We start from the raw sequence: 22,312 nt of genomic DNA, 5'->3' as shown, positions 1-22,312 counted from the left end.
TTTAAAAACACCAAAATTCAACTATATACTGTCTATAAGACATGTACTTTCTAATTAAGGACACACACAAGTAAAAAGTAAAAGGATGGGGAAAAATACTCCATGCAAATAGTAACCAAAAGAGAGCAAAGGTGTTCATACTTATATCAGATAAAACAGGCTTTGAGTCAAAACTGTCGAAAGAGACAAAGAAGGACATTATATAATGATAAGAAGGTCAATTCACCAGCAAGAAATAAAAGATATAATAACTCCAGATATATATATATATATATATATACACACACACACACACACACACACACACACATATATGACAGAACTGAGGGGGGAAATATACAATAACATAATAATAGTAAGGGATTTAAATGCTTCACTTTGGATAATAAATAGAACATCCAGACAGAAGATCAAAAAGGAAACAAAGGATTTGAAAAACACTACAGATCAAATGAATCTAACAGACATATGCAGAACATCCCACCACACAGCAGCAAGTACACATTCTTAAGCACAAAAAACATTCTCCAAGAAAAAAAAACATGTTAGGTCAAAAAACAAGTCTCAACATATTTATGAAGATTGAAATGATACCATGTATATTTTCCTACCACAATAGAATGAAACTAGAAATTAATGTTAGGAGGAAAATTAAAAAATATGTGGAAACTAACAACACTTATTTGAATAATCACTGAGTCAAAAAAATTAAAAGAGAAATTAGAAAGCATCTTGAGTAAAACTAAAACACAACATAGCAAAACTTATGGGATGCAGCAAAAGCAGTACTAAGAAGGAAATGTATAGCAATAAAAATCTACATTAAAAAATAAATATCTCAAATAAACAACCCAACTTTTCACATCAAGGAACTAGAAAAAGAACAAAGCCCCAAATTAACACAAGGAAGAAAACAATTAAGATTAGAATGGAAATAAATAAAATAGAGAATAGTAAAACAACAGAAAAACTCAACAAAGAGTTGGTTTTTTTGAAAAGAACAACTGACAAAACTTTAGCTAGATTAAAGGAAAAAAGAAGATTCAAATATAAAAACTTAGGAATGAAGGAGGAGATATTACAACTGATGCCACAAAAATGCAAAGGATCACAAGAAACTGCAATAATTATACTAACAAATTTGATAACCTAAAAGAAATAGATGAATTCCTAAAATATATAACTTAGCAAGACTAAATCAATAAAAAATCAAAAACTGTCACAGACCTGTAAATAGTAAGGAGACTGAATAAGTAATCAAAAAGCTCCCAGCAAAGAAAAAAACTCCAGGACCAGATGTCTTCACTGGTGAATTCTACTAAATATTTAAAGAAGAATTATGCCAATCCTTCTCAAACACTCCCAAAAAACTGAAAAGGAGGAAATATTTACAAACACTGTTTATGAGGCCATCATCACCCAGGTACCAAAACCAAAAAAAAAAAAAAGACACTACAAAAAAAAGGAAACTACAGGCCAACACTCTTGATGAACATAGATACAAAAATCCTCTACATAATACTAGCAAATTGAATTTAATAGCATATCGAAAAGTACCCCACAAAGTGACCAAATGGAACTTATCCCTGGAATGCAAAGATAATTCAACCTATGAAATCAATTAATATGATATACCACATTAACAGAATAAAGCATAAACATTACATAACTGTCTTAATAGATGCAGAAAATGGACTTCTCAAAATTCAACATCCTTTCATGATAAAAACACTCACCAAAATAAGTATAGAAATAATTTACCTCCACATAATAAGGCCATATATGAAAAGACACAGCTAACCAACATATTCAATGGTGAGAAACTGAAAGCTCTTTCTCTAAGATCAGGAACAAGATAAGAATACCCACTCTTGCCACTTCTATTCAACAAAGATTGGAAGTGCTAGCTGGGGCATCAAAATAATAAAATACTAAGAAATAAACTTAACCAAAGAGACAAAAGACTTAAATATTAAAAACTTGCTGAGAGAAATTAAAACAAATGGAAAGACATGTCATGCTCATGAACTTAAAAACTTAATATGTTTTAAATGTCCAATATCACACAAAGTGATCTACAGATTCAATGCAGTCCCTATCAAAATCCCAATGACCAGTCACAGAAGGACAAATACTGCACAATTCTACCTTTATGAACTATCTAAAGTAGTCAAACTCATAGAAACAGAAAGTTGAATAGTGGCTGTCTGTTGTGGGGAGTTGGAAATGGGGGACTTGCTATTCAACGGGCATTGAGTTTCAGCCATGTATCATGAAAAAGGTCTACTACCTACAGCACAACACTGTACATGTAGTTAGCAGTATTGTCCTGTATACTTAAAATACTTTAAGATGGTATGTCTCACATTGTGTTTTTTACAAAAATAAACAAATAGAAAACAAGATGCTCCACAACACTAATAATCAGAGAAATATAAATAAAATAATAATGAGATATCATCTCACACCTGTCAGAATGGCTATCAGTAAATCAACAAACAACAAGTGTTGGTGAAAATGTAAAGAAGAGGGAACCCTTGTGCACTGTTGGTGGGAATGCAGATTGGTGCAGCCACTATGGGAAAAAGTATGTAGTTTCCTCAAAAATATTAAAAATGGTACTGCCTCAGATCCCAGTGATTTCACTTCTGATTATACAGGGTGTCCCAAAAAATGTTTTACACACTTTGAATAATTATAAAGGCAGTGTTTGTTAAAATATATTTCATTTTCAAAATTGAGCTATCAGTTATTAAAGTGTGTATACATTTTGGGGGACACCCTGTATACTCGAAGAAACCCAAAACACTAATTCGAAAGAATAGATGCATCCCTGTGTTCGTTGTAGTATTATTTACAATAACCAAGATATGAAGCAGCCCAAGTGCCCATCAATAGATGAGTGGATAAAAAAGATTTTGATGTCACTCATATGTGAAATCTAATGAGCATAATAAACTGATGAATAAAATAGATCCAGAGACATAGAAGCATGGAATAGACTGATGAATTTCAGAGGAAAGAGGGGCGGGGAGGAGGTGGGGAGAGATTGCCAGAGAAGTTATATGGATATATGCATAACCCATGGACACAGACAATAGAGTGGCGAAGGCCTGAGAGGGGTGGGTACAGGTTGGAGGGGGTCAATGGGGGGAAAAAACAAGCAAAGGAGATATCTGTAATACTTTCAACAATAAAGATAAAATTTTTAAAAAGTTTCGGTACAAATATTCAATGAAATATTACTCAGTCATAAACAAGAATGGAATTTTGCCTTTTGCAATAGCATGGATGGACCTAGAGGGTATTATACTAAGTGAAATAAGTCAGTCAGAGAAAGATAAATATGGTATGATTTCAATTATGTGGAATCTAAAGAACAAAATAAATGAACAAAACTGAAAGAGACTCAGAGAGAGAACAGACTGATGGTTTCTAGATGGGAGGGGGAAGAGGGACTGGGTGAAAAAGGTGAAGGGATTAAGAAGTATAAATTGGTAGTTACAGAATAATCATGGGATTGTAAAGTACAGCATGGTACTTTACATTCATAATATTGAATGTAAACTGTAATTTAGAATTTAAAAAAATAAGAAAAATAATAGAAAACAAAAGAAAAAAATGTTAGACTCTGAGACAATATAGAAACCATTGCTCATCAACAAAAAGTGGACCTGAAAAAAGGAATGCAGTGCAGAATACACCTCAAGGGAAATAATAGGTCAGGGAAGATGAAATAATCCATATGGGAACAATCTTATATAATAAAGAGCTAATATGCTAATTAGACCGAACCACAGAACAACCTTCCAGACAATCTTCCAGAAGGACCAGTGGGCGGGGGGCAGGGCCGCAGGGCCATGAGGCAGCCAGGGCTGCGAGGGCCTACTCTTGCACGATTTTTGTGCATTGGGCCTCTAGTGATATAAATAATATTTTGTTCACTGTGGATCAACCACAGTAGAGCATAAAAGCAAACAGCATTAGAAAATGGTAATTGTACATGCTGAGAACCTCAAAGTAGAAGTTAATTATTTGTCAAAATATGGAATTGTCAAGTAATTCAAATGTAAATTACATGATGTGAGGCTGCTGCAATATAACAATGATAATTTAGTCAATTATCACAATCTAATATAGTATAAAAAGTCAAGTACAAAAAGGCCATATATTCCATAAGCATGATTTCAAAGACTATACTTTATAAGATAGCTACTGTACAGCATATATGTGAACTGAATAGACATGGACATTATCTACATTCTTTTTTTGAGTGTGGATGAAAAAATATTTGGCAAGATTTCAATTTTTGTTTTTGTTTTTTACAGATTGTACATTTTAGCTAAAGAAAAATTATACTCCTTTTAAGCACAGTTACTCTTTCATGGGTAATTAGAATTTTTAAAATAAAATGCATTTTCCAAAATATATATCAACAGAAAACAAAACTATGAAGCAAATATTGAGCAGACATATTTAATCAAATTTGTGTTTTAGGATGAAAATCAATGGTAAGTGATGTCTCACCATGAAGTCTATTTTAATAATGAAATATATCTACCTTCAAAACCAAATATTGTATTTTGACAATACATTAAAAATCTAAATCCCAGCCTGTTCAAGATGACAAAAGTCAACACAGTCTTACTGTTAGAGATTCATAAAGAGAATAACTGTGATGACTATTTACACTTGTTATAGTACCTTTTTAAAAGTTCATTTAAAGAATATGCTTATTTTTTTAAGTAATTTAAAAAACTTTAAAATGTTTTCATTTACTATATCCCCCAAACAGATACTTTTTAAAATAGAGGAATTAATTTTTTTCTAAGCCACAATCATTTTGAAATGTGAACTAATCAAGTTTTGGAATTTCTGATAGTAAACTGGATTAAAAAGTCTTTCGATTTTACATGAATATTATTTTTCTAGGTATATGATATATTAAATGCCATTAATGTTAAAAATAAAAGATTTGAACAAATTACCTCCCCCCAAATAATCTGATCATAAGTAAATGTTTACCAGAAACTGGAATTTTCTCATACCATGGAGTCATCATGAAGTTAGATTTTATGGTATGACATATACATCCTATCTAATAATAGACAAACATGGTAATTGACCATACCTTCGCTACACCTCCCACTGGCTAATCAGTGTGATATGCAAATTAACCCAACCAAGATGGCGGCTGGCAGCCATGCAGCTGAAGCCAGCAGGAGGCTTGCTTGCTCCAGTGATGGAGGAAGCCAAGGTTACCCACCTGCCATGGCCTGGCTCTGAGCTCCGAAAGCAACAAAGTTTCAATTATAGAAGCTAAACAAACCCCAGATACCTGCTTTCAGCAGGCCGTGGCCACAGAACTGGAGCAAGTAGGAGCCAGCTCTCAGCTCCAGTGATGGCAACAAAGTTTCAATTATAGAAGGTAAATAAATCCCAGAATAAAAAAATAAAATAAAATAAAAGGAGAGGCTGGAAGCTTCAGTCGCCAGCCAGCCTGAAAACGGCCCTCAGCCCCTCATTCAGGCTGGCCAGGCACCCCAGTGGGGACCCGCACCCTGAATGGGGTGTGACCAGCTGGAAACAGCCATCAGCTCCTCACCCAGGCTGGCCAGGCACCCAAGGGGACCTCCCACCCTGATCCGGGACACCCTTCAGAGCAAACCAGCTGGCCCCCACCCGTGCACCAGGCCTCTATCCTATATAGTAAAAGGGTAATAAGCAAACTGACCCTAACAGCAGAAAGACTGGGAATGACTGGTCACTATGACACACACTGACCACCAGGGGCAGACGCTCAATGCAGGAGCTGCCCTCTGGTGGTCAGTGCACTCCCACATGGGGGAGCTCGGCTCAGCCACAAGCCAGGCTGATGGCTGTCAGTACAGCGGTGGTGGTGGGAGCCTCTCCTGCCTCCTCAGCAGCCCTAAGGATGTCCAACTGCAGCTTAGGTCTGTTCCCTGCTGGCAAGTGGACATCCCCCGAGGGCTGCCGGGCTGCCAGAGAGATGTCTGATTGCCAGCTTAGGCCCAATTCCCCCGGGGAGCAGGCCTAAGCCAGCAGGTGGTCATCCCCTGAGGGGTCCCAGACTGCAAGAGGGCATGGGCCGGGCTGAGGGACCCCCTGCCCCGAGTGCACAAATTTTTGTGCACCGGGCCTCTAGTAATAAATAAACTGGTAAGCACTATATTTCCAAAGGTTCTCTCACTGCTGATGGAAGTTTCATTTGTCTCTCAAGTACAATTTATAACATTTTTCCAGAGCTTTAAAAATATTAGTAATTTGCCCCGCCAGTGTGGCACAGTGGTTGAGTGTCAGCCTATGAACCAGGAGATCATAGTACAGTAGGGGGCATGCAGAAGGCAGCTGATCAATGATTCTCTCTCATCACTGATGTAGGTGTCTATATCCCTGTCCCTTCCTCTCTAAAATCAATAAAAAAAGTTAGTAATGTGATCTTTCTTTGAAAAAAATAATGAAAGATTCTCATTCAGAATTATGTTCAAGAATATTCCCTGTTTTTATAATAGAAAAACGTAGAAATGAACTAAATATATAAAAATAGAGAGATTATTAAATAAATAATCTTAGGAGATTGGTAACATGTTAATAGTATGCAAATTATACACACAACAATAAAGTATGTAATAATATGAAAATTGAGTATTAAATTATATGTACAATACTATCCTTACTTAGGCACATGAATAAACTCTCAGACAATCTGAACTAAAAGAAAAAGAGAGAGAGAAAAAGAAAAAGGCCAAAATAAAAAAAGAGAAAAAACTCATTAACAGGAGTGATATGATCATGTGTAGTTATATATATTTTTATTCTTTATGTGTCTTTATTTTCTACCATCTCTACAACAGAAATGTTGCAATTGAAAGGTAAAACAACAAATATAACAAAATATTTTATTATCCAACTGTAGATTTTTATAAGTGTTTCTAAACATAAAACTTATCCATAAAAAATTTTTGCTCACCTCAATTCTAACATAAATTACTTGATATTAAAAATAACTATATGAGTGTAAATAAACGAGCTATGCCAAAATGTAAGAAAGTGCAGTTATTAATTGTTTCCAAATTATATTAAGGCTTACCTTCACAAAGTTTCTGCTTCATCACCTCTCTTATTTTGGATATCACAATATAGTCTTCAACATAAAACACATACGTAGATGAAGGCTTGTTGGCAATAGCTCTAAGTTCTGCATCTTCTGTTTCTGAACCAACACCGATGGCAAATAATGTTATTTTATTGTCTCTTGCTGCTTCTGCTGCTTCTTTGACTTCGTCTTGGGATTTCCCATCCGTAAGTACTACTGCGATCTTAGTCAGAAATCGTGGGGACTTGGCAAAAAGGTAATCAAGTGCAAACTGGATGGCCTTCCCTGTCCTTGTGTTTCCTCCTAAGTAATGTATGGATTCCATTGCTGCCACCAAATTCTCTCCCGAATCATGTCTTCCAAGAGGAATCTCCAGTACAGGGTAGTCACTATATTGGACCACTCCCACCTGAATAAACTTGGGTCCTATGTCAAAGTTTTTTGTGATGTTGACAAGCCACTTTTTCACTATTTCAAAGTTTTCTGGGCCAACACTGTAAGAACCATCTAAGATGAAAACTAAATCTGTTGGAGCAGTACGACAACCTAAGTGTAAAAAAAAAAAAGTCATCAGTGAGCATCTATACTAATAAAAGGGTAATATGCTAATTAGACCGGACATCTTTCGGACATCCTTCCGGACAAAGCCACGGTGGCAGGGGCCAAGGCAGAGGTGGTTAGAGGTGATCAGGCCGGCCAGGGAGAGCAATTAGGGGCAATCAGGCAGGCAGGAGTCCCAGATTGGAGAGGGTGCAGGCCAGGCTAAGAGACACCCCCTGCACCCCCAACCATGCACGAATTTGTGCACAGGGCCTCTAGTTTGTTATATAAAAAGCAAAAAGTGGAAAGTTTTAAAAACATGATTTTTTAATTAACCAGATAGACTGAATTCTTTCCCAATTTATGTGTATGTCAATTCACTACAATGAATATTTTAAATATTTTAAAAGTTACATGTCAATTATACCCCAATAAAGCCGATTTTTTTAAAGATCATAGTAACTATAGCAGCTTTGTGAAGATTGAGATACACTGCTTAGCTCATGAAAAATCTTAGTAAATGAGGGCTATTGCTTTGGTTCATATTTTATTTTTTAAATGAATGATTGAGCTTTAAAATGAGGAATAAAATATGTATGCTGTATATGAACATGATATCTAGATATTTCTTTGTTGTACAAGTATTACCTATCATAAAGCAGCATTTTATTCTATTTCCCCATTGAATAAATGAAAATAAATAAATGCCTGGTTTTCAGCTATACACCAACATTGCTTTAAGTTATCAATGAAATATGTTTTATTTAATACTACCTGAAATATTTACCAATATATATAAACCAATTAATAGGGAGAAAGAAATTAAAAAAAAACAACAACTTTCTGCCAACTAAGCCATCACTCTTTCACTACATGCAAATGAGTTTTTAAAGGTCTGATCTCTCATCTTCAGCAAATAATGCAGCCAAAACATTGGCTTGTGCTAAGTGAATCTATATTCAAAGTTATAAATCTATTTCTCCATAAAAATTCTTGTTTCAAGAAACCAGGAAACAGTGTGATCAGCACATCTTATAGTTCTATTGGAGAAAAAAACTAACTCTGGTGGAAGTTATATCTGGACAAGTTCTAAGCACTTTTAGAAAAAAAACAAAAAAACTCCACTCTCTTTTCCAAAGCACACAACATGCCTCTAACCCTGTCTCATTCTTTTGGTGTATGTATATTGAATACCTACTCTGTGTCTGATATCATGCAAGGTACTATCTTCAAAGATACATAAGATATCTCAAAAAAGCTCATGGTGTAGTAAGATAGATAACTGGTTGGTTAGGGAAAGTACAAAGTATTATGAAAACATTTAGGAAGGGTAGTAACCTAACTGTGGAAAGTTCGGGAAGGTTGTATGGGAAAGCCGACAGGCAACCTGATGTCTGAAAGGAGAGCTTGGGCCAGGTGAAGAGGACATTCTAATCAAAGGGAACAGCAAGAGCGAAGGTCCAGAGATGAGAGGCAGACACAGCCAAAAGACGGTTTGTTTGGATAACTCCAACAGTTTGAAATGGCCAACAGAATTCGCAGGATGGAACTGCTATATTTGCCTTCTCCTTCTCTAACTTCTGAATTCAAAGCAGCAAAAATACTACTGCTCATGGCCCATCTGATAAGGATCCCATGTCCCTGGATTTGATGGATTGGAATAATATGGGATGAACCGAGGTAATATGATAACAAATTTTAAGTCTTGTGCTTTTACTCATATTAATGGTCTCTCTTAAGTTGTGATCTGAGGCCCAATTTAAAGTTATAAGGATGATTTATTTTCTGTATACTTTTCAAATAAGATGTAATTGCAAAGAACGGTATTGGCTAAGAATTGTTTAGTGACAATTAGTATTAGTATTTTTGTATCTCTTTAGCGGTAAATTATCAGTCAATCTCTCTCTCTCTTGTCCTCTTTTCCGCTTCCTCACTCCCTCCTTTCTTCTCTTTTCCTTATCTTTGCCTACTTACATATCATATCTGGGATGATGATGACAAGGCTCACATGAAGAGTCCTTAATTTAACAGTTACCTCAATGTAACCCATCAGAGTAACCAGCTCAATAAACACTGTAATCAGGTGAACATGTCTAACAGTCAAGGCGTTATTAAAAATAAAAACATCTGCCAAAATATGGATTTGTCTCAAAAACACAAGTGTGATTATGACGTTACTCCTAAGGTGGTGGTGCAGTGCAGACGGGCACAAGGGACACCATCCAACAACCTCTGCCATGCAACCGTTGCCAGAGTTCAGGGCAGGGACAGCAGAGTGGAAGTTGGTCCAGAGGCAACTTTTCTAACCAAGGGAAATAGCTCTTCTGTTATTTTTGAACACTGGTCTTAGGTTATGCTTTTATTGAGGTTTTGAAGGACAGGAAGTTGTGTTTGCAGAGCTCTTCAGTGTTGCCCTTCCTACATACTATGAGATTCATTACTGTCTGGACCTGCCAGTGTTTGTGTGCCTCTTGATTCTGTGGTTATAAACGTTTACAGGGTTATTCTTGGCAATTCCTACCCCTTTCCAGAGCCATAAAGTATACATTTCATAACTGTAAGGTTAGCTAAGACCATGGGTACAAAAAGCAAATATCACCATTTATAAACACCAGACAAAATAGCACTCCAAGACACCTTTTCCTTAGGGAAATGAATCAGAGATGTCTTAGAAAAGAAAAGGACTGAAGATCAAAAGCATAGTTTAAATACTAGTTACAGCTCTTGCAAGCTATGTGATACTAGGTAAGCCTCTTAAATTTTATGAATCTCTTTTCCCTATTAAAAAAAATAGAGAGAGAAAAGAATATCTACTGAAGTAGAGTACTTCAGTGGATAGAGAAAAGAATATCTACCGAAGTAGAGTACTTCAGTGGATTAAACTATAAAACTGTTATGCAAACATATATATAAGCCTAATATGCAAATTGTCCCCTCGGGAGTTCGACAGGGATGCCGGGAGTTTGATTGCTTGCTATGACGTGACTGACCATCAGGGGGCGGCGTGGGAAGAAGGAAGGGCCCAGCAGGCAGCCAGCAGCCGGCAACCGGAAAGGAGGCCCCAGCCGGCAGCTGGAAGGCCCGGATCAGCCCTGATCACCGGCCAGGCCTAGGGACTCTAACCGTGCACCAATTTCGTGCACCAGGCCTCTAGTTATTTTAATAAATTTTAAGCCAAGGTAAGTGAAGTTGTCAAACCACCTGATTTAACTGTTAGAGAAACCAGAACTAATTTACAGTAGAGCCTTTATGTTTAGAAGTTTTAAGATATGAAAATAAGCAAACTCTTAAAAAGAAGTGTGGTATCTGCACTGGTGGCCTGGGTAGCAGAACTACATTAATAGAGCCCTCCTTCTCTAATGAAAGCTTTCCTCTAGGCCATCAGAATAATAGTCACCATTCACTGAGATGTCACTATGCTAAGCCATTTACATGCATTATCTCACTTACATGGATTACCTCATTATGTCTATGAGATAACCTCATAGGATGGTCCTGATATCCATCCTAATATGAAGGTATTTTTTTTTATCTTCATATCAAGAAGCTCATGAATGGCTGAACTCAACACCAGACTTTTTATTCCAAAGTCTGATGGGTTAACAGAATAAACAATTACCATAGAATTTTCTCAGAATTGCCTCTGTTCGAAGTTTTTCCTCTCAGTTAATGTGGAACATAGCATTTTAGGAAATTACAGCATCAAAGACACTAGGAATAAGATCCTTAAAACCATTGCTTGAGCTCCTCTTATTTGATTTCTACAACTTGTTGATAACAAAAAGGGGCAATGCTGGTTGTTCTTACTTGATCTTATTTCTCCATCTTCAGCGAATACAGAATTCCGTAGAAGCAGAACCAAAACTATCCAAAGACATGTGATATGGTGAGCCATGTTTCTGTTTTTGTTCTAATATTTTGGTTTTCAGATTCCTAAGGAAAAAAAGAAAAGTTAAATATATTTTTAAAATAAAGACAAATACATAGCCATTGTAAGTTTAATTTTAAAATTGCAATACCCAGACGCCACACAGTTAATTTTTACTGTCCTTAAAATTAATTTGTGTGTCTAAAATAGCCACACAATGAATAGGAGCTGAGGAAGACCATGATAAACCTCTTAATTCATAATTATCTTGAAAAATTATAAACTTTCTAAAACTTTGGGCTTTGCCCAAAATATTTACTAGAATTCCTTTTAGCATATCCGGTAATGCCTTATCACATTCTTTTTATTATCTCAATGGTAGCAAACATTCTTCTTTAAATAAGGATTTGAATTTTAAAAACACTCAAAGGATATGTGGTAAAATATTAATATGATAAAACTGAGTGACAAAGTTTAATTTTTAAAAAATGGGCTGTAATTATAAACCTTAAGATATATTTTATTTGATTTATAAACAGTTGTATGACTTTAATATATCTTTTAAGTTAGTCCAAGGACTTCACTTGTGGTTAGAATGTGGAAAGTTGTATGACTTTCACCCCAACAATGAGAACATGCAAGATAAATTATAAAACAACAGTATTTTTAAACCCAGAAGAAAAGACAGGATTTAAAGAAACCTAAATTAACCAAATTCCAACAGTTATTAATCCTTTCTAAGGCGGAACAGATTCAGAGCTGGTTTTGTCCCTTGCAGAAAGGGAATCCTCCCCAAGAAGAGGAATTTGCCACAGCATGGAAGAAACTAGTCAAAGCTGGTGAGGCAGATTAGCATCCTGAGGGGCCCAGCCACAGAACAAGTGTGCCCCACCCAGCAATTCTTCCCCATGAGTTTTAAGTGAATACACGGAGTAAACATGTAATACAAAGAAAGATGAGAGCAGTTGAAACAGCCTAGAGAGATCCTCCCCTGTTCAAATACCCAGGGTACATGTCAAATACAAATCCTTGGTCTGAAGGCCGGGAGAGGCACAACAGAGCTTAGAGGAGTCAATCCAGGCACCCTAGTCTTTCACTACAGTGAAAGAGAGATCTTGAATAGTAGGAAGCCAAGGAAGGACAGAAAAAACAGAACTCAAAAATAAAAAGCTGTAAACCATACTGAAAAGCTGAAAGAAATCTCCCAAGGGTCTTTGATTTCTGATCAGGAGAAAAACACTCTGTATAAGCAGATCCAGAGATGATCTAAATATCAGATATGTTAAACGGGGTTTATAAAACAGCAATAATAAATTTGTTATAATATCTAATAACTAGGATAAACAACAATGTGCAAAAATATGGAAAAATTAGAAGAACATAGGAAACTATAAAAAAGATACAAACTGTCCTAGCTGGAGTGGCTCAGTTGGTTTGGCGTTAGTTATCCCATGCACCAAAAGGCTGTGGTTCAATTTCTGGTTAGGGCACATACCTAGGTTGTGGTTTCCATTCCTGGTCAGGGTGCTTGGGGAAAGCAATCAATTAATGTTTCTCTCTCACATTGATATCTCTCTCTCTCTCTCTCTCTCGCTCTCTCTCTCTCTCTCCCCTCTCCCTTTCTCTCTCTAAAAAAAATCAATAAAAACATTATTATTATTTTTTCAATATACAAACTGAGCCCTAGATGGTTTGGCTCAGTGGATAGAGCATCGGCCTGTGCACCAAAGGGTTCTGGGTTTGATTCTGGTCAAAGGCACATACCTTGGTTACAGGCTCCTCCCCAGCCCAGGCCCTGATTGGGGCTCGTGCAGGAGGTAACCAATTGATGTGTTTCTCTCACACCAATGTTTCTCTCTGTCTTTCCCTCTCTCTTTCACTCTCCCTAAAAATCAATGGAAAAATATCCTCAGGTGAGGATTAAAAATATACAAACTGAAATGCTTACAATAAAAAAAAATATCAATAAAGAATTCATGCAATGAGCTTAACTGTGTACATATAAGGAAAAGATCAGTAAACTTATGGATAAGTCAATAATATATATTATCCCAAATGAAACCCAAAGGAGGTGTGGGGAGCCAGTGATAAAAGCAACAGAGCATCTGAAATCTATGTGCAAATATCAAGAAAGCTTGATTTAGCATACAAGTAATTCATTTTTGAGATGGAAAGGAGAAAGTGAATGAAGAGATACTTGAAAATACAATGGTCAGCATTTTCCAAATTGACAAACATTACAAGCAATCAGAGCAAAGATGTTCATCAAACGCCATCAAGATGTAAAGTAAATCACACTTAGGAACATCATAACCAGTTGGAAATAGAAAATTCTTAAAACTACCAGAGGAAAAAAGGCACATTACATACAGAGGGACAATAATCAGAATTTTAGATGGAAATTTCATAGTAATAAAATGGGCAACAGATCAGAAAGCTAAAAAATCTTAAATGTGTAAACATCTAATAATAAAGCTTCAGAATACATGAAGCAAAACAAAATTTAAGCTAAAAAAGAAAAAGACAAACTCAAGTTACAATGTGAGATATCATCAGTTTACAGTAATTATAGAGTTAGAAAAAAAATTAGTAATGATACAGAATATTTGAAAAACTGCTACTTTTCACCTAGTGGACATAAAGAACTTTCCACCTAACAACAGCAAAATATCCATAATTTTGTAATGCACATAAAATAGTCACCAAAATAGATCATATGGTGGGTAAATAACAAGCTTCAAGTTCCAAAGAATTCAGATTACTCAGTTTATGTTGTTTGGCCTAAATTATATTAAATTAGAAAAGAAAATGAAGATTATCTCAGAATACTTGAAAATCTAGCAATATACTTCTAAATAATACATGAATTAAAAAGAAAATAATATTATTAAAACTTTGAAGTGTAGTTTGAAATCAGGCATATACCTCCAGTTTTGTTCTTCTTTGTTAAGATTGCTTTGGTTAGTCAGGGTCTTTTGTGGTTCTATCTCAATTTTAGGATCATTTGTTCTGCTTTTGTAAAAAATTAGCAATTACACTGAATCTTTAGATTGTTTTGGGTAGTATGGACATTTTAACAATATTAATCCTTCCAATTCATAAAAAAGGTATATCCTTCCATTCATTTGTGTCTTCTTCAATTTCTTTCATCAATGTCTTATAGTTTTCAGAGTACAGGTCGTACACTTCCTGGGTTAAATTTATTTCTAGGTATTTTATTCTTTTTGATGTAATTGTAAATGGAATTTTCTTAATATCTCTTTCTGATAGTTTAATAGTATATAGAAATGCAACAGATTTCTGTATAATAATTTTCTATCCTGCAACTTTACTGAATTCATTTATTCATTCAAATAGTTTTTTGGTGGAGTCTTTAGTAATCAAAACAGTGTGGTAGTGGCACAAAAACAGACACAGATCACGGAACAAAATAGAAAGACCAAAAATAAATCCACACATATGGTCAATTAGTCTATCATAATGGAGGCAAGAGTATACAGTTTTAAAAATGACAGAATATTTAATAAGTGATGTTGGGAAAACTGGACAGATACATGCAAAAAAAAGTCAATCTGGATGACATTCTTATACCAGATACAAAAATAAACTCAAAATGGATCAAAAACTTAAATATAGCCAGAACTGGTTTGGCTCAGTGGATAGAGCATCGGCCTGCGGACTCAAGGGTCCCGGGTTCGATTCCGGTCAAGGGCATGTACCTTGGTTGCGGGCACATACCCAGTTGGGGGCATGCAGGAGGCAGCTGATCAATGTTTCTCTCTCACCGATGTTTCTGGCTCTCTATCCCTCTCCCTTCCTCTCTGTAAAAAAAAATTAATAAGATATATTTAAAAAACAAAACAAAAAAAAACTTAAATATAAGACCTAAAATCATGAAACTCCTAGAAAAAAAACACAGGCAATAAACTCTTTGACATTGGTCTTAGCAGCATTTTTCTGAATATGTCTCTCTGGGCAATAGCAAAGAAAGTAAAAACTAAACAAATAGGATTACATCAAACTAAAAAGTTGTGTGTTTTTTATAGTGAAGGAAACCATCAATAAAACAAAAGAACAACCTACTGAGTGGGAGAATATATTTGCAAATGTTATATCCAATAAGGGGTTAATATCCAAAATATATAAAGAATTAACAGCTCAACATCAAAAAAACAAACAATCCAATTAAAAAATGGGCAGAGAACTTCAATAGGCATTTCTCCGAAGAAGACATACAGATGGCCAACAGACATATGAAAAGATGCTCAGCATCACTAGTCACCAGGGAAATGCAAATCACAACCACAATGAGATATCACCTCACACTTGTCAGAATGGCTATTATTAACAAATGACAAGTACTTGCATGGATGTGCAAAAAGGGAACCCTTGTGCATTGTTGTTGGGACTGAAAATCAGTGCAGCCAGTATGAAAAATAGTATGGAGGTGCCTCAAAAAATAAAAAATAGAACTTTCACACACAGCCTAGCAATTCCACTTCTGGGTATATATCCAGAGAAATGAAAACCCTAATTCAAAAAGGTATATGCACTCCTATGTTCAATGCAGCATTATTTACAATAGCCAAGATATAGAAGCAACCTAAATGTCCATCAATAGATGAGTGGATAAAGAAGATTTGGTGTACATATATACCCAAGGGAATATTACTCAGTAATAAAAAACGAATAAAATCTTGCCATTTGTGATATGGATAGACCTAGAGGGTATTATGCTAAGTGAAACAGGTCAGACAAAGAAAGGTAAATGCCATATGATTTCACATATATGTGGAATATAAAAGAATAAAATAAATAACACAGAAACAACTAATGGATACAGAAAACAAACTGATGCTTACAGGAGTAAGAGTGGAGAGGAGGATACATGGAAAACATGAAGGATAATAAGAGATACAAACTTCCAGTTATAAAACAAATAAGACATGCAGATGTAATATACAGCACAAGGAATATACCCGACAATATTGTTATAACTTTGCATGGTGACTTCTTGTGGTGATTACATTATATAAATGTTGAAAAACTATGTTGTACACTTGAAATTAATATAATATTGTATGTGAACTATAGTTTAATAAAAAATCATAGGGGATCTTTAAAATATTTCAAACTGATCAATAATTATTTTTAAAATCAAATTAGCTATGAAAATCTACAGCTAATATTGAATAATGAAAGACTAAATGCTTCCCCTCAAAAGTCAATAAGTTAAGATATACTTTCACATCACTTCTATTCAAAATGTACAGGGAGTCCTGGCCAGTGTCATATGCAAAATAAAAAATAAAAAATATAAAAAACTAAAATATGACTGTATCTACATAGAAAATTTCTGGAAATCTACCAAAACACTACGAGAACAAATACATGAATTAACCAAGGTTCTCAAAACACAAGGTTAATAATTTGTTTTTTTAAGTGACTCTATATACCAGTAACAAAATTGGTAGCAAATGTAATATCATATATTCAATAGTAGCAAAAGCATCATATGTGAACCAAGCAAAAAAACTAATGAAAAAATGTGAAAGATCTTTATACTAGAACATACAATACATTGTTGAAGTCAATTAAAAAAAATGGAGAGACCTAATTCATGGATTAAAAGACTCAGTATTGGTTATGTCCATCCTCTTCTAATGGACCTATGGATTCAACACAATCCCAACAAAACCCCAGCAGATTTTTAAAGAAATTGACAAACTTATTCTAAAATTTATATAAAATGCAAATGATTTTAAGTAAGAAAAACAAATTTAAATGAGAAAACAATCTACACTAATAAAAGAGAAACATGGTAATTGGCGTACGACCGCTACCCTTCCCATTGGCTAATCAGCGTATCCTTATGCAAATTAACTGTCAGCCAAGATGGTGGCCGGCAGCCAGGCAGCTGGAAGCTAACATGAGGCTTGCTTGCTTCAGTGAAGGAGGACTCCAACGTTCCCCGCCTGCTGCTGCCAGGCTCTCAGCTGGCAGTTTGAAACATTCTAACAAATATAGGCCGGGATCTCAGAGCTGAAGTTATACATTTTTTCGATTATAGAACCGAAACAAACCAGATATGCAGCCTCAGAGCTAGAGCCAGAGCTAAAGCTGGCCCAGAATAAAATAAAAAAAAGGAGCGGTTGGGAGCTTCAATCAATAACCGCCAGCCTGAAAGCAGCCCTCAGCCCCTCACCCAGACTGGCCAGGCACTCCAGTGGGGACCCCCACCCTGAAGGGTGTGTGACCAGCTGCAAACAGCCATCATCCCCTCATCCAGGCTGGCCAGGCACCCCAGTGGAGACCCCCACCCTGATCCAGGACACCCTTCAGGGCAAACCAGCCGGCCCCCAGGCCTCTATCCTATATAGTAAAAGGGTAATATGCCTCCCAGCACCGGGATCAGTGGAGCCACGAGGCCTCCTGGCACCAGATCAGCGTGACAGGGAGCAGCACCCAAACCCCCGATCGCCCTGTGGCTCTGTGTGTGACAGGGTGCGGCGCCCCAACCCTCCCCCCCCCCACGGGCTCTGCTCTGTGTGTGACAGGGTAGCGCCATAACCTCCCCATTGGCCCTGCCCTGAGTGTGACAGGGTGCAGCGCCCCAACCCCCCTGATGGGCCCTGCTCTGTGCGTGATAGGGGGCAGCGCCCCAACCCCCTGATTGGCCCTGCTCTGTGCGTGACAGGGGGTGGCGCAGCAACCTCCCCATCGACCCTGCCTTGAGTGTGACAGGGGGCGGTGCCCCAACCCCCCAATCAGCCCTACCCTGAGCGTGACTGAGGTTGGCATCACAACCTCCCAATCCGCCCTGCTCTGTGCATGATGGGGCGGCACCCCAACTCCCCAATCGGCCCTGCTCTGAGCCCGACCAGGGGCTGCACCTAGGGATTGGGCCTGCCCTCTGCCACCTGGGAGCAGGCCTAAGCCAGCAGGTCGTTATCTCCCGAGGGGTCCCAGACTGCGAGAGGGCACAGGCCGGGCTGAGGGTCCCCCCTTCCCAACCCCCGAGTGCACAAATTTTTGTGCACTGGGCCTCTAGTCCATATATATAAAAGCCTAAGCGATCATCACAACCGAACAGATGAGCAAACAGGCTTCATGGGGCGACTAGGCCGGCAGGAGGGTTAGTGAGGGGCAACCAAACAACCGAGCAGTAAGCTGCATGGGGAGACCGGGCCAGCAGGGGGGTCAGTGAGGGGCGACCAGGCTGGTAGGGGAGGGGCAGTTGGGGGCGACTAGGCCAGCAGGGGGGCAGTTGGGGGTGACCAGGCCAGCAAGGGGGCAGTTAGGGGCGATCAGGCAGCTAGGCAGGTGAGCAGTTAGGAGCCAGTGGTCCCGGATTGTGAGAGGGATGTCCGACTGCCAGTGTAGGCCCAATTTCCCAACATCCCCAAAGGGGTACCAGATTGGAGAAGGTGCAGGCTGGGCTGAGGGGATCACCCCCCATGCATGAATTTTGTGCACTGGGCCTCTAGTCCTATATAATAAAAGCCTAATATGCTAAGTGTCCGGTTGTCTGGTCATCCATTCAACCAATCAAAGCATGATATGCTAATGATATGCTAAGGCCACTCAGCTGCTTGCTATAACATGCACTGACCACCGGGAGCAGGCAGTCAACCAGTCACTACGACCTGCACTGACCACCAGGGGGCAGATGCTCCAACCAGTAGGAGCGCCTGCTGCTGGGGTCCAGCTGATCAGGAATGAGTGAGACAGGCCAGACATACTTGGAGCACTCCTGTGGTCCCTCCCTGGCTGGCCAACCTCCCACATCCCTTCCCGGCCCCAATTGTGCACTGGTGGGATCCCTCAGCCTGACCTGTGCTCTCTCGAAATCCGGAACCCCTCAGGGGATGTTGGAGAGCCAGTTTAGGCCAGGCTAAGTGACCCCACTGGTACACAAATTCATGCACGGGCCTCTAGTCTTGAATAAAGAACAATCTTAACTAAAAAGAGCAATGTTGTATAATTTACACTACATGATTTTGACTTACAATAAATGTACAGTAATCAAGTATGCTATTGGTGTAAGGATAAGCATCCTATATAATAAAAGCCTATGTGGTTGTGACACCCTCAAGCGGTGATGCCCTCATGCCATAACAAGTGATCACCAGGAGACTGCATGTGCAGCAGGCACGTGTGGGTGGGCGGGGCTGTGTGTGTGACGAGGCGCACACGGGTGGGCCGGGGCTTAACAATGCGTGCATGGCACGAAGGCGGGTCACGCGGCTCTGTGCGACGAGGCTGGGGGTCCTGCGGCTCCGTGCGGTGCAGAGGCAGGACCCCTGGCTCCGGCCTACCTCTTTGGGGCAATCCATTGAGGAGCCCCAAATGAGTGGGTGGGGCCTACCTCTTTGGGGTGATCTATCATGGAGCTTCGACACTGTGAGAGGGCACAAGCCAGGCTGGGGGACCCTCCCACTGAGTGCATGAATTTTATGCACCAGGCCTCTAGTATAGAATAGAATACAATAGAGTACAGAAATAGCCCACACTTACATGGTTAATTAATCTTCAATAACAGTGACAGAGTAATTGAATAGAAAAGGAAAGTCTTCAATAAATGGTGTTGGATCAACAGAGTAAACAGAATAAAATGAACTTTGACCTTATCCCATTCCATGTACAAAAATTAGATGAAGCACAGATCCAAATGTAAAAGCTAAAACTTCTAGAAAAACACATAAGAGAATTTCTTCACAACCTTGGAATTAAGCAAATTTTCTCAGCACACAAAATGACTAGCAATTTTAAATATGGATATATTAGATTTCAACATTTCTATTCCTCAAAAGACACTATTAAGTGTACAAGCCAATATTCAGAATAAAATACTTATAAAAATGACTCATATCTAGAATATATATAAATATATTTTCTTTTACAAATCAACAAAATGGAAAACCATCCAATTTTTTTTAAATGGCTACAAGTCTTGAACAGACACATTACATAAGATATAGAAATGGTCAATAAACATATTAAATGGTGTTCGTCATTAGTCATCAGAAAAAAGTATGTTAAATCCACAATATCATTTCACACGCACTTAAATGGCTAAAATTAAAAGATTGACAATATCAAACGTTTGTGAGGCTATGTGAAGAAAAAGAATGATATAACTGTTACTGGAGAAATCAGTGGGCCAGATTTCCAAGACACAACTGGACATGAGGTCCTTAGGGTACTGCTGAAATAAGCATTTTCAGAAGCCCCAGTGGGAGAATGAGATGTGGTAAAAGGGTTTATTTGCGTGGAGTTACATTCCTCGGGTTGTAAAGTCTCATGCCCTTAACCCCGTCCTGAAAAAGGTGCAGCTGGGGCTCCAGTCGAGTCAAAAGGAGGGCCAGTGTCCAGAGCTTCCTTTCCATGTTGCAGCGGGTCCAGTTCAGCATTAATTAAGTCCATTAGTCCAGTGTGTGGAGTCCACATGGCCCATGGCAAATGCAGGGGAGTGTGCCCCCTGCAACAGGAGTCTATAGAGGGCTGAGGGCCAAGAGCCAAACTTCTAACATTTTGTCTAAAAGTTTAAATATTCCACTTTCTTGCCCTTGCAGTGGCCGTGGCTATCCTGGCCACTGACTCACTCCCAGGTGTGACTACAAACAAGTAGGCACCTTCCCATGTCACTCAGACCTTACTGGACGTGCATTTTGTTCAGTCCCTTCCCCCACTGATCAGCGGGGAACAGACTTGGAGAGTACTGAATTAGCAGAACTGTGTAAATGGCAAGCCTATATTGCCTAGTCTTCCCTTTACTCCTTTCCTGTTAAATAATAGCCAGATTATTACAACAGTTTCATAATCACTTTAGAGAACTACTAGGTTCAGTTTCTCATAAACTATGACTAGTAATCCTTCTGCTATGTATACAACCTAGAGAAATGAAAACATGACTCCACAAAAAAGACTTTAATGATGTTGATAGTAGTTTTGTTCATAATGCAAACTAAAAAGAACTCAAACGCTACCAACAGGAGAATAGATAAACAAGGTATGTGGTGTCTTCACATAATGGAATAATGTATAGTAACAAAAAAGTAATGAACTGTTATACATAACAACATAAATGGATTTTAAATATGTTCTAGTTAATGTAATAAGCTAAACACGAATATATAGAGCATGATTCCAGTTATATGAAGATCCAAAACACAAAACTAATCTCTGGTGTTAGAAATCAGGAAAAATTTGCCTTTGATGGAGAAGTCAATTGTAAAGTGGCACTGGTAAACTTGCTGGGTGACAGAAATATCCTACATTTGCAGTGATGATATTCAGGTACATGAATCTGTCTAAGACTGTTAACATGAAGGCTTGACAACTATATCATTTGTTGTGTAAGCTATATCTTAATGAAAAACATTCAGTCCAATATCACCAATGTCATTTTTCAAATTAGGCAAAGGGCTATAGAGGTTGAGAAATGTCAATGAGAGGCATTTTTGGTGAGTCATTTTAATTTAATGGATGTGCTGTCTTATGGCAACAATGTGTACTAATAAATACTGACTAACTTCCTCCTCAAAAGCCTCAAAATTAAGTTACTCTGCTCTTCTATCAAAAGCATCCTCTTTATTTCATCCTCTTTTATAGTTTTTGAAGTTTATCTTTTTTAAAATATATTTTTATTGATTTTAGAGAGGAAAAGCAGAGAGAGAGATAGAAACATCAATGATGAGAGGGAATCATTGGTTGGCTGCCTCCTGCATGCCCCCTACTGGAGATCAAGCCAGCAACCAGGGCCTGTGCCCTGACCAGGAATCAAA

The 22,312-nt window shown here is 37.9% G+C and overlaps 1 protein-coding gene across 1 annotated transcript in view; it reads right to left on the bottom strand.

Moving 5' to 3' along the window:
- COL21A1 (collagen type XXI alpha 1 chain) overlaps positions 1-22,312 on the bottom strand; it is a 178,250-nt gene that overhangs the window by 107,969 nt on the left and 47,969 nt on the right. Inside the window, exons 2-3 of the mRNA XM_070418364.1 lie at positions 11,465-11,590; positions 7,112-7,663 (exon numbers count right to left, since the gene is read on the bottom strand). Coding sequence (XP_070274465.1) covers positions 7,112-7,663; positions 11,465-11,552 — 640 coding nt within the window. The 5' untranslated portion in view covers positions 11,553-11,590. The remainder of the gene's footprint in view (positions 1-7,111; positions 7,664-11,464; positions 11,591-22,312) is intronic.

The sequence above is a fragment of the Myotis yumanensis genome, unplaced genomic scaffold (assembly GCF_028538775.1).
Source record: "Myotis yumanensis isolate MYYU_CA2020_CCGP unplaced genomic scaffold, mMyoYum1.0.hap1 SCAF_6, whole genome shotgun sequence".
NCBI lineage: Eukaryota > Metazoa > Chordata > Mammalia > Chiroptera > Vespertilionidae > Myotis > Myotis yumanensis.
This window is presented reverse-complemented; position numbering and strand designations above follow the sequence as displayed.